At 32.2% G+C, this 14,348-nt stretch overlaps 1 protein-coding gene across 2 annotated transcripts in view; it reads left to right on the forward strand.

Annotated features, from left to right (window-relative positions):
* The window catches only part of LOC106673358 (synaptotagmin-15-like), a 118,545-nt gene that overhangs the window by 25,416 nt on the left and 78,781 nt on the right, over positions 1-14,348 (forward strand). For both annotated transcript variants that reach the window (XM_014405448.2, XM_014405449.2), the window contains exon 2: positions 8,326-8,417. In XM_014405448.2, coding sequence (XP_014260934.1) covers positions 8,336-8,417 — 82 coding nt within the window. In that variant the 5' untranslated portion in view covers positions 8,326-8,335. The remainder of the gene's footprint in view (positions 1-8,325; positions 8,418-14,348) is intronic.

Raw genomic sequence — 14,348 nt, forward strand, 5'->3', positions numbered from 1 at the left:
TACGCATCGGCTTTCTGCGTCTCATCTATTAGAATTCCTCAACTCTACCATAAAATGCCGCCATGTCATTGGTTATATCCGGGTTGCCTGGTCTCTTCGATTCAAGATTGTCTAGCTTCAATTATGTATTTGATTCCTTCTTTTAAGGTTATTTTTATTTTTCTAATTCATTGTCTATATATCTTTTTTATATAACCTCTCAACCCTATCAGATGTATTTTATTTTTGTCTCAATTGTAAGCAGATATATAAATATAAATATATACNATATATATTTTATTGATTTGCTGTTAATAGAAGTTTTCTAAAATATATATATATATATCAGGTAGAATCTAAAGAAATCTCAGGGAAATAAGCTTTGGCAAGCGATTTGAGAGGAGAAAATCGAAGGTGGTACCAGCTCGCTACCATTTTTACGCTTGACTAGAGTTAATCTCAATTAAAACCGATCATCGATTGGTTGAAATAAAATAATTGGACGCCTACACTCTCCCAGCAGGGGTCGGCAACCGGTATAAAAATTAACAAACCAAAATATTCACCTCGTTTGTTACGTAATGTTTAAGTTTCGCTTCGTCGGACGTGAACAGATTTGCATTACTTAACGGAATAATGGCCAATTAATTAAACCTTGACGAAAAACTACGACGGGAGGGATTTTCTACGCGCGTTAAATATAATCTCGGCCCGGAGTGGCGACGGAGAGTGTTGTTTGCCTAGAAAATTGGTTCATGAAACGTGGAATTAAACGAATAAATCTGATTCGAATGCAGATTAAATGAAACGAGGCTTAAATTTTTTTCTCTCCCCACTCATTGTTTGAATAACCAAACAGATTTTTATTAAAAGTTTGAATATTTCAACGTAAAAATTTTATTTATAGATTATAAACGCTTACCATTGTTTTATTCACCTGTTTATTTTATCAATTAATCGTGGATATACTGGATATTTTTATTATTTTCTTTCTTTTGATCATATTTTTACATATATTTTTGCTGCTTGATCGTACTCTTATTTTTATATATAAGGTACTTGAGAAAGATTCGATTGAGTGTTTGACAGTGTTGATGATGTAGATTTTTCCTGTCATAATTGGTTGTAAAGTGTTTTCTCTTTTATGTTACAAAAAAATCCAACACTCAAGTGGATATCATTTACCGACAATAATTTTCCATTTAAAATCATATACTTAAAAATAAATAAATTTTGACAAAATGCTTAAATAATATATTCATCGGAACAGATTGTGATATTACTACTTTAAGCAAATATAGAAAATCATGGCCTTGCTGTGCCATTTTGGCCAAGTACGTCATTCTTCACATTAATGTAGGTTGTGAAACCTATAATATTCACACCCTTTTTTCCAAAATTAAAGATCCCACACCAGTAACAAATAAGTCTGATGTAATTTATAAAATCAATTGTTTAAATTCTCCGGCAACTTACGTCGGAATTACATCTCAATATCTGGATAAGAGTAAAGCAACATATCTATGATTTTTCAATATCTCACTGGCACTCTCAACACGACAATAATGACATCCACACAAACACGTTGAGTGAGTACAAATACTTTGATTGAGTCTAAAATTTCAATAATATCAATTCATTTTTTCATATCCTATATGCATTTGTATAATTTAAACAATGTTTGTAAATCCCAGGCCTTGAAGATGATCTCAATAAAGATCAAAACGTTGGCACGAAAGAGAAAATGTTTTTCTAAACCTATGTCACACTAGACCACATTTCACGATCTACAAATAATCATTAATTATCGGTCATTAACACCACATATTGCATTTTATCCTAAGTGACTTTTCATCTTAGTCCCTGTTGACATTTCCAACCACTCAATCCTCATTTTCTATATTTTCCCCTTGGTTATTTATTATAATATCAGTCAGGGAGCTCTTTAGGCGTGTTTTTTTAAAAGTATTTTTGTACAAACTCCCAATATTTAAATTACCCTAGCTTTGTTATACTTTTTAATGCTTTCTGTCAAAAGAACTCCAGTTCTTGGTTTTAATTTTAATCGGCTTACTTGTAATACTTAACCTTATTTTAATATGTCTTTGTTGATTTGATGTCCCCCATTTTTTTTTCTTAAAGTGATTGGCATGAGAATATATTTGAGATTTGGTAAATAATCGTTTTCAATAATCATTTTAATAAACATATTTATCATAGAATTTATTAAGTTCTTCTTTAATTTACTTAAACAAATCACATAATTATATTTTATAAAGGGTGCGAGAATCAAAAATATTTTTGATTGCTATTATTGTGTAGAAATGATTTTAATTATTTGATTTTAATAAATAAGAAAATCTGCAGTATTTATAATATTTTTTTATTTTTTGTGATTGAATATGTTGTCCAATGAACGTATACATGCAGAATGAAAAATAATGACTAACTGTTCGATTATTTGATATAAAATGGTGTTTCGTCTGCTACGATATCGTAAATATTTGATTGTTTTTTCTGAAGCATACCAGGCATTGTAACTCAATGATTGGAGATTGATTTGTTTGATTTTATATCAAACAAAACGAGTTGTTATTGTAGATCATGTTTAATTTATTTTTTCTCTTTTCACAGCATTATTATTTTCTATCGTGAAGCCAAAATGTTATTTAAACGACTTTTTCCAAAGCAAAAATGTCTAAACGCCAATTAGTAAGGGTTATCCAAATTAAGAAATCTTTTTTTTTGTATATTTGTTGTCAGGATGTGGGATGTCAACGGTACAGGATAAAAGGAAGGAAAGCCGATTTTTAGAATCCTTTATTTGTATCTGTACCGTACCTTTTATAAAGGGACAGGAGATAACCAACTTTTTCCAGTTAGACCGCAGAGGTGAAATGAATATATATGAATATCCGTCCCCTCACTGATTTTCCTTTCGGATAAAAGTCTCTGTCGTGTTTAATAATTCATTGCATAACATATTCACATCACATGCAAAATTGACTCATTCAAAAAGAAATCAGCCCTTAAGGATTGACTGATATTTCTCTTATTCATATTCAGGATGATAAAACGGTAATCAACTGACGACCCATTTTTCGCTTCCACTCTACGTCGCTGTATTAAATCGAATAACAAATCATGGAGATCAAACGTCGGAAAATGCAATTTGACCTCGAGTTTGTCCTCAACATTGATGTTCTTCTCAATATAAATTTCGGTATGCTGTGATATCATGACATCGAAAAAATATATTTAATACATTTCGTTGGCTAACTTGAAAATTGACTTTTAATAATCTTTTATATTCCACCAATAAAAAAAAATTACAAAAGCCCCTGATATAAGAAATATTAAATACGCCAGCCTGATGTGAAGTTCTGCTTACTATGTATTGAAATGTCTTAAATTGTTATTTTTCCGCTCTTTTTTTGTTGACTTTGATTTATTATTTATGACGGCTCAAAACCATGTCACCATTATCTGCTCTATTCTTCAATAAAATATAATAAATCAAAAAACTTAAATTAAGGCAGAAAACCTAAGTGTATATCGTTCGTATTTACCGAAATACCTCGCCTCACCCCGTTTATAACCCTGACGTGGCGCGTGCCATCCAACTGTATTCTTATTCTAGCCAATGACACATTAATTTATTTAAGAAAATTTTCAGAGTGTGCATAATGAATACTTTTGTCTACCAAAATCTAAATATATCTTTCTCAAATTCTGGTATAAACAAAGCGAGAATAGGCGGACCTAAATGGATTCTATTGACCGAATATATTTTTATTTATTTATATAAAAACAATGGATAACTTAAATACTTAAAACGTCAATCTTTGTCGATTGACCTACCATTAATTAAAAATTTGTTTGTCGTATCATCTAGCTTTGAAATTATCGACGCTAAAACGAATCTGTAAGGAACACAGCGAGAAAAGACGGACCGACTACAAAGTGAAAAAAACAACGATTTAATGAAGATTAACATTTATAGCTTTGCCCGTTAAATAAAACTTTTTTTGCACCAAAATAACTTTTTTAACTGATGATCCTTTCTTTAAAGTATTAAAAAACTGCATAATTGACAATTTTTTATGATATAAAATAATTGGGCTCTTAAAATCCTCCTAGGCTTTAATGTTAAATTGGTTAATTTGCAATTAAAGAGGGATAATCATAATTTAAAAAGGGTTAATATTTGAAATTAAGAAAGATTACTTTGATGCAAAAAAGGGTTAATTTTAAATTAAAGAGTTAATATTATTGGAAAAATGGTTAATTAGATAAATCATCCAACCCCCTCAAAAAAGCAATAAAATAAAAAGGAGGAACAAACTGAATTTTTTCATTCTACTTTCGTAAGTAAGAACATTGAGATCATTTTTGCACTAACAATTGGGAATAATTTTTTATTTGAAATCATTAAAAATATCGAAAAAAATGGTTATTAATTTGCCTTTAAATTTGAAAAATTTTGTATGATTATTTCTTGAGTATAACTTTAATTGAGAATTCTTCATACTTATCAAGTTTCAAGTTAAATGAAGTTTGTAAAGTCCGTGCTTGTTTATTCTTTGCCTTCTATGAGTTATTGCACGCTGTCACACTTTTTCATCCCCTAAGGCTATTTATTTCTTACGTAGTCTCAAATCGCCAATAATTCTGTACGTTTAAACAGTTTCAAGCATGCCTTACGATGATGGAGGTAAAATAACCAAATTACGCCGGTTAATTTTCCTACGTTGGAAGGCGAAAGAACGGAAAATGAGTTGAAATCTATACCAATTTCCGAAAAGGTGGGAAAACTCCTTTCTATTACTGGTTTTTGTCTGCTTTTAATGGTCCGCCGTTCCCTTTTGTTGTATGGAAGCGCCTCTTGCATGCTCACATTTCTTCGGTTGACGATGCTAATTGACCGACTTGAGACAATTCAGGAGAAAATTAGACGCTGACGCAACGAGATGTGGATGCGAGGGAAACCGATTCGTTTCCTTCGGCTCGTGCAAATCGATTCGAGTTAACTCCACTTCTACATGACTTTTGTAAATAAACTGGCTCGATTTTTTATTTAAAACTTTTCTGCAAAGCAAGCTATCCAGGACGTTCAATAAATATTTACATACAGAATATTTAACTTTAAATAAAAAATAAATAATATTATTATAATAATGTGAATTTTTGTTAATAAAGAGAAGTACGTTTAATTTTCGTTGTCGTTTATTTTTCTATGAAAAAATGGGAAAAAATGTTTAATTAAATACAGTAATATCCACAACTGACAGCACAAAATGTTAAATAGTTGATACAGAAAGTAAACACATACTGTATTGATATCAATTACGTTTAGGGCTTCTTTATATTTTGGATATTGACGTTGTATCGCTCAACTAATAATCAAAAACAGAAACCATCAGTGATTTTGAAACCATATCGTATTAATCTTTTAACTGTCATCGTGCAAAAGAGTCACGATTTGTCTATAGATTATTTGAAATGAGTATATTTTCATTTACATCAAAACAATGTAAATAGGTCAATTGATAATCGCTACAGTTTAACCGTTTCAAATATATTGTATATATAACTCTATACCTTTTTATGAAGTATTTTACAGTATTCCAATAGTTGAATTTGTACGGCGCTGACAGCTTCCATAACGCAAGGCAAATTGGTCATGCTGGTTTAGCATTCTGAGCGCCCGAGATTTAATAATTATACATGAGGAGGAACTCAGCGTTTTCTTTGAAATTGGGCTTATCTCGGCTTTTTAATTACAAAAAGAATAAAAAAAGGCTTCATTACTTTAAGCCGCTTTTTATCTTGGTCTGCGATTATACTTCTCGCAGTGGATATAGCACGTAACATTTTATTAATTGTTCTGGCAAAAGTTGAAGATTTGTTTGTAGGTACTACCTGGTCATCTTAACCATCTTATTTTTCCTGAATACTTAAACAAAATCTGGCAAGAACAAAGCGAGAATAGGCGGAACACGTTGGATTATTTTTACAGAATATTTTTACATTTACATTAAAACAATATTAATAATTCAATTGATAATTGCTATAGTTTAACGGTTTCAAATATATTTATTTCTTGCACCATAAGTAAAACCTAAAAAGAATGAATCTTTGATTAACCTACGAATTTGATTTATACCATCTCAGATATCATTAATGTCCAGCTTTCAAAATTATAATTTATGTGTTATAAAACGATCAACAAGGTAAATTAGAAATAAAACAGTCCTTTAGTCCATTTGTGGAAGATATGTCAGCACTTTGAAACTTTCACTAATCCAATTTGGGCCAATATTGACTCTATATGGTGTTATGACGTAATTTTACAGTATTCCAATAGAGTTGAATTTGAACGGCGCTGAAAGTTTTCATAACTCGAGGCAAATCGGTCATGCTGGTTTAGCTTTCCTAGCGCCCGCGAAGTATTATTTATTCACGACGAGGAACTCGGGGCTTTGTTTGAAATTGGGTTTATTCCTGCTTTTTAATTACATCAAGTTAAAAAGCTCCATTACCATAGGACGATTTTTATCTTGGTCTGAGATTATACTTCTCTCTGTGGATGCAGTACGTAACTTTTTATTAATTGTTCTCGCAAAAGTTGAACATTTGTTTGTCCTACTACCTGGCCATCTTAGTCATCTTATTTTTCCTGAAAGCTGAAACAAAATCTGGCAAGAACAATGCTATAATAGGCGGAACACGTTGGATTATTTTTACCGAATATTTTTACATTTACATTAAAACAATATTAATAAATCAATTGATAATTGCTATAGTTTAACGGTTTCAAATATATTTGTTGTACCATAAGTAAAACCTAAAAAATGAATCTTTGATTAACCTACTATTTTATGTATGCCATCTCAGATATAATTAATGGCCAGTTTTCAAACTATAATTTATGTGTTATAAAACGATGAACGAGGTAAATTAGAAAGAAAACGGACAGTCCTTTTGTCCCGTTTTGGAGGATATGTCAGCACTTCGAAACTTTCATTAATCTAATTTGGGCCAATATTGACTCTATGTGGTTTTATGAAATGATTTTACAGTATTCTAATACAATTGAATTTGTACGGCGCTGAAAGCTTCCATAACGCAAGGCAAATCGGTCATGCTGGTTTAGCATTCCTAGCGCCCGATATTTAGTATTATCCATGAACACTTTTGACCGAATACGTTTTCATTTACGAAATTTATTTGTTATAACACGTCATCTTATTCATCTTATTTTTGTTGAAAGCATTGATGCTTAAAACAAATCTGGCAGAAATACAGCGAAAATAGGCAGACCACGTTGAATTATTTTTACCAAATACATTTTTTATATTTGTCAGAACGTAGTACAGCTAAAAAACTTTATAATTAGTTTTTAAATTTATTTATCATTTTAAATGAAATTATAAACGACTTTTTTTGTTTACTTACTTAAGCTGGTGTTACAGGCCTCTAGGCTCCGTTACAGTGTTCTTCCATCTGGATAGTCTCGTGCCGTTTTTCCCTAGTTAACAACTCTCATCCTTAAATTTTATTCAACGTTATATTTCCATGTTATTTCTTGGTCTCCCTCCCTTCTAGTTCCTTCCACTTTTCCTAGGACACTATTTTTGGTAACACTTCTCTTACATTGCAAACATTTTCACACATTTATTATTTTCCTAATATTTCTTACACACCACTCTCCTTTTTCGAATTTGGCTCCGTAAATTTTACTTGTAATCGGTTATAGTTGGTTGTATATAGAGCAAAGACGTTACACTTACTATCTATTTGAATATAAAATTTAAAATAAATTAATTATACTGTAAGAATTAAAAACAATTGACCGACCCAATACGAAATTAAGAGCTTTTGATGGTTTCAATAATAAACGAGGATCTTCTATTATTTACTGTCATCCTTGATAATCCTGGTCAGTGATCATCACTAAAGACTAATTTTGCTAACTGTCACTCAGCGAGACGAGACTGAACAACATGATGATAATGTTTGATCAAGCTGACAAAAATTTGAAAATCATCAAGTATGACAACTAATAATGTATTATTTATTCTGAAATGGGGCGTACTTTTACTTTATGAGATTTCCATAGGGCTATTTTTGTACGGAAATTTTTTTAAACAAATATTTTGTTAATTCAATTCGAGGCACTTGTATCTCAGATTTTTCTTTATTTCGTTCCGGCTATTTACGGTTAATTAAATTTAAATAAATAAATAAAATGATAAAAAGTGTACTATTTCAACAGGGGCCTTATTTTGTAATGAAATATGTACTATTATATAAAATAATAATCTTTTCCTTATTTTGTTTTAGGTGTTTTAAAATGAGGTTGACGGAAAAACAGGTCACAAGGACTCATGCCGAGTACGAAAACCCATTTCAAAGATGGCCAGTCGCACTACCGAGTAAGTATTTATTTATCAAAATTCTTCACAAAGCACTGGTAAATTTGAAATTTTTCATTATATGATACCTGTTCCTTTAATCTTAAAATAATTATTGACACGAGGAATATCTGGGATATTTCTCTCGTTCATTATTAAAACCGGACAAAATTGAATTTCTCCGGCCTAGGGGCTGGAAGCCGGGGATAAATCTCGAGTATTTATTATGCAGTCATACCGTCGATATGCGGGTACCATTAAATAAATTCATGGCTGTGATAGATTTTGCCCCGTTTTCATTAATTTTTCTACGATCTTGTATTTATTTAACTTCTTGTTGAGCAAATCTTTTAAACTTGGCACTTTAAATAACACAATCAGACTGAATATTTTTAAAAAATAAAATCTACTCAATAGCTTGTGAGTTTTGAAGTCGACGGAGTTTGAGTTGAAATATTCAACAATATTTGAATTTAAAAAAATGGTATTACATTTTAACAAAAATTCCAACGTTTCAAAACAGATTTATTATTAGTTGGGTCTCGACTCCACTTTTATGAATATTTTAGCAGGAATTTGGATCTGCTGATAATATAACGTTCTTAAAAAGAACTGCTTTTGGGATAGACAATATCAAGGTTATATGCAAAGTGAAATAATGCTTTACTTCAATTTTGTCTACTCTAGACAAAATTCAGAAGTCTTATTTTGTAGCTTTATTTTTGCTAATAACAGTTTGGTATTTGACTTTTAATACATATCAGTATTCAAACAAAACGTAAAGGTTGCATTCAAAGCATTGCCATCTGGAAACAAACTCACCTCTACATTTTTGAAAAACCAAAGCCAATTTTAATGACTACTCAGTTGCTTTTCGTCTGAGGCCGTATCCCATATAGTCAAATGACAATATTTCTTCCTCGATGCGTTTAGAAGGTTCTGTATCCTCTTCCGATGGTGTTAGACTTCTTGTGCTTCACCTGAAGACCTTACCATCAGGTCTAGTGACGACCCCCCTCGCTGCGTTCAGAAGGTTCTGTATCACCTTCTGACAGGTTTTCGGTGCTTCATGCTTCGCCTGAAAACTTTATCATCTGCCAAAGTGATGATCTCCCTTCGAAAACTAGGGCAACAGACAACAGTGTACAACTCGATCATACCCATAGAGAAATCGCAGACCGTAGTAAAAAATGAACCTACGCCGAAGTTACACGACTAAATAATGAGTTACGATTCGAGCTACCTGCTGTAGGTGTTATTGACCAAGTTTTTTATTTTATAACTTGATATTGTGATAATTATTACCTATCGGTTGTTGAGTAAAATGTATCTTAACTTTAGAAAAGGCTTTAAAATGTAAAAATAATTGATTTCTGAAACGCTAACCTCTGGATGATAGGATTTTCAAAAGGTACTCTCAATTCCTCTCTTGTCATTATCAACATAGTTGATCTCATTTGATTTCTTTCATCATAATTTTTTCATATATCAACTGGCTGGACTCAATCAAAACAATAGTCGTAGAACAGAAGATCAGTCAAGATAATAAGCCGACATAATCTTAGATTTTTTAGGATGCTAGATTAGGATGGCATTTGAATACTTAATTGTGACAAGTAACACACTAGTTCTACCTTATGAATTGCACAATAGACCAATATTGGTCGCGGGACACAGGGCCGTAAAACTCTAACCATAACTTTACAAAGTTCCTAGTAGGAACATAATAGCTCATCGTCTATAACTTGAAGCTGTTGTTTGAAATATCCGGCTTAACATTTGGCACATTTTTTAGTTGCTGTTTTACAATTTAGCCTTTTTATACTCAAGTAGCTCTTTTTAAAGATATTAATAATAATATTAAAACGCCCTTAAAAATGAATAATAATAATAAATTTAATGTGCAAATGGTTGAAAACCTAAAAAATAATTAGCAAGAATTATTATTTGCTGTTATTAAACTTTTCATGCTCAAGGATTGTTGAAATAACCCAATATTTAGCTTTTCTTCGAAACCAATAGTTTATTTATTCTCAAATATTAAAAAGATTAAACGTAACCCAACATTTTGTAAACAAAAACTGTAGTTGTTCCGCAACAATTTCAAACAAAACCAATGACACCACAAGAATACCACTACACTTTATGCCCTGAAGATGACCCGAATAAAGGTCGAAACGTCGAAAAAAATGAAAAAGGGGTCTTTCTAAACTACTTCATTCTTGACCGCTCATTTCTACAACAAATAACTGTAGTATTTAAATTCTAAGTATTCCATGATAAACTCAAATGAAAGTAGGATTATAATGCTTTTAATTACATTTTTAATGTAATTAAAATTTAATCTGTCGAACCCTGTTTAACAAAAAGACGAGAGATGTTAAAAAAAGAGGCAATTTTTAACCATTTTACTCGTAGAGTGAACGTTGGATTACAGTGAAAGAGGCCTTCCGAAATGACTCTAGATGATTTCAACATTGCATTATTGCCGCTTATTGTTTCTTTTCATACTTAATGATACTTCAAAAGGGTAAAATTGGAACTACATCCCATTTTTATTGCTCTAGCGCTGTTTTATTTCTTAATCAAATTTGAAACAATTGGGTATTTTTTATTTTTTCAAAGGTTCAGAAAACGATGTGGACAAGTAAACCAACTGAGATATATTGTCGAAAAAAGTCACAACCCACTTTGTTCAGCCTGTAAGATTTATTGTAAATGACGAAAAATCTTTTTACCCTGCAGTTTAATTTGTTTCAATTAAGTCCCTTAAGCCGCCATCAAAGGACGAGCCTTGTTTGATTCATAGAATAATTTGAAAAGATTAATGAACTGGAAATCATTGTACTAATAGGGTAGGTTTACAAGCAGTCTATTATTTTTGAATTGGTACGTTTGATTTCCTTACGTTTTTTCTGGCAGTAGTCTTTTAATAAAGACAATATATTTATTTTTACTTGATTATCTTTTATTTTAATTTCATTTCTTTATCATTATCTTTCATTGTCCATAAAAAGAGGGAAATTGTAATTGTTATATATTACATTTACACATAGTATGTTATTTAATGCATCGTGCAAAGGAGGTTGATTTAAATCAGGGATGTGGGCACAAATCTGCGACAATTTCCCAAATTTTCGGATTTTATTAAGCCTTTCTCAGTGCTCTACGGAATAATACTTATAATTTTTTAAAAAGTTGTGGTTTTTGCTTGTGATCTTCAGGTTAATTAATATTCAGTCAAATTTTTTACTGTTTGTTCTGTTCATGTGAAAAGATATTTCGTTGACTTGTGATGCCTGAGCCAAATCAATAACGGACACTTACAGCCTAATGAATATGCAAATCCTGGTCAACCCTAATATTTTTCAGTTTGAGAAGTTGCGCGCAATTCCGTTTTGATTTAATTTATGAATGACACACTTAACATGTTCAAAAGTGGGAAAGGTTTTCAGTGGATTTTCGCTTTTTTTTGGTCAATGTTCAATTATGTAAATCTTGTTAATGAAAAGCCACAGCCGAAAATAAATTTATCTGCGCCAGGAAAAATCATAAAACAAACGTAAAAGGCATTAAAAAGGTTTTGACACTTTGGCACTTTAGAATACTATTTCAACCTTAACACACACACAAAGCGAGAGAGAGAGAGAGGGGAGAGAGAGAAAGTGGAGAGAGAGACTGAGAGAGAGAGTGGAGAAAGAGAGAGAGTGAGAGGGGGGAGAGAGAGTGAGAGAGAGGGAGGGAGAGAGCGAGTGAGAGAGAGGGGGAGAGAGTGAGAGAGAGGGAGGGAGAGAGAGAGAAAGAGAGAGAGTGAGAGAGAGAGAGAGAGAGAGAGTGAGAGAGAGAGTGGAGAGTGAGAGTGAGAGTGAGAGAGAGAGTGGAGAGAGAGTGGAGAGTGAAACTGAGAGAGAGAGTGGAGAGAGAGACTGAGAGAGAGAGTGGAGAAAGAGAGACTGGAGAGAGAGAGTGAGAGGGGGGAGAGAGAGTGAGAGAGAGGGAGGGAGATAGAGAGTGAGAGAGAGGGGGAGAGAGTGAGAGAGAGGAAGGGAGAGAGAGAAAGATTGATTGATTGATTGATTAATGATTTATTTATTCTCGCAAAATTTGGTTTACATAAACCACTCTTACATTTAACGAGATTTACACATATTCAGTACAATTCATTATTAGCACACACAGACACCTAGTTAATACCTTAAGTTATTAATAGTTATTAATTCTATATACATTATTAATAATATCATTGGCTTTTTTTCTGTATTCTTAATTACATATCCTTCACTAATTCATATACAACCATTTTCTATCACAATTAAATATCACAATCGATCTTATTAATTATGTACAATCATTCAAATAATTACATTATATCTAATAAATTAAATTATATTATGTTTTTATGTTTATAAACAGATACGTTAGTTAGTAATTGTCCAACAACCATAGTCTATATCTATTTTTNGAGAGAGAGAGAGAGAGAGAGAGAGAGAGAGAGAGAGAGAGAGAGAATATGTATATATAATTTGAAATGATGGCTCAGAAGATGTCGTACTTAACCTGCCCAAGAGGTGTGAAAAGTTGATTCAAATTTATTACCTGGACTTGGAAGTTTAATCTGGAATTTATTGGATCATGTAGACCATTTCTTGGTCCTCAGCAGGGGCGTGCAGTACATGGCACTGCATTGTATGGCCCTTGCTCATATAATCATGCTGAACAACTGGCTATAATGAAAAAAAAAAACTCTAGGGGGCCGTTGGTCTCGCAACACAAGAAGAAAAAGGATTGCTTTTGATAAAAGATAAAACCATTTCTTTTTGATGAATAATAATATACTCCTCTCTCTGATAGAAGAAATAAGAAAATTTTTAAAAATAATTGAGGAGTCTGCATTATATTCTCATGGGCCAAAGCGCTACGTGGGGATAAGCTCGCTGATAGCTAAACCTTCCAAAATGAGATTTTGTTTATTATGTTATTCAAGGGTTAATCTATCATTTGCTACGAAAAAATTAAATGAAGGCTACAGTGGAGACCAATTCAATTCAGATCGACCAGGGACTGTTTTTCAACTTTCGACAATTTACATCGCTTCAACATCATTCTACACTCGGATTTTACTTGCAGTCAGGCCCTTATTCAGCATCTTCTTCAGGACAGAATGATAAATGGTGGAGTGGATATGTTGTTATTTTTAAAAGATAGTTCCTACTCACGTAGTTGTTTTTCGATCCGGTTTTCAACCTTATAGCTCATCATCAGGTTGAAGGAATTTACAAACATGTCTCTCTGTATGAATTGTAAGAATGAACACGCCGATCCCCCCTCTCCACCGAGTCGTTTCAATGAGAAGCTGGTATTTAATGCCTTCTTCTTCTGGACTGCGAGTGCGTGTTGTGTGCTAGACTTCTTTTCCTGTAGCACCTTGGGATTTCTTTGGCTTCCCACAAAGCAGTTTCTTCTTGGATCTGAATTAATGTGTGTACAGTTTTTTGTGTACTTGTAATGACTAATGCAGTGAAAAATAATTTATTTTACATCAGCCGGCAAAATACATTGGTCATCGCCATCCCTCTCTTCCTTTACTCTTATTCTCGTCTTTCTCGCGTTTTAATAATTATAATTTATTTATTTTGCTTCCCCAACCAATTTATGATGATTTATGATATGACGGTGACCAACTATCTTTTTTCTTCATCCTATTGCTTGCTTCTCTGTACTCAGACCTTCAAAATTAGAGGACAAATTAATACAAATACACATAAAAACAAAATCAAGTTAAATTATGATTACACTACTCCACAGTTCTCAATATTGATATTATATGATATCAATGTAATTGAGGATAAGCCCGTCTGTTCCCGCTAATAAATTCCATTCACACGCCACAATTCACTCCACTTCCCCAGATATTTCTCTTCGTTATGAAGAATAAGTCCCACCAATTAATAC

The sequence above is a fragment of the Cimex lectularius genome, unplaced genomic scaffold (assembly GCF_000648675.2).
Source record: "Cimex lectularius strain Harlan isolate CLEC.00 unplaced genomic scaffold, Clec_2.1 scaffold106, whole genome shotgun sequence".
NCBI lineage: Eukaryota > Metazoa > Arthropoda > Insecta > Hemiptera > Cimicidae > Cimex > Cimex lectularius.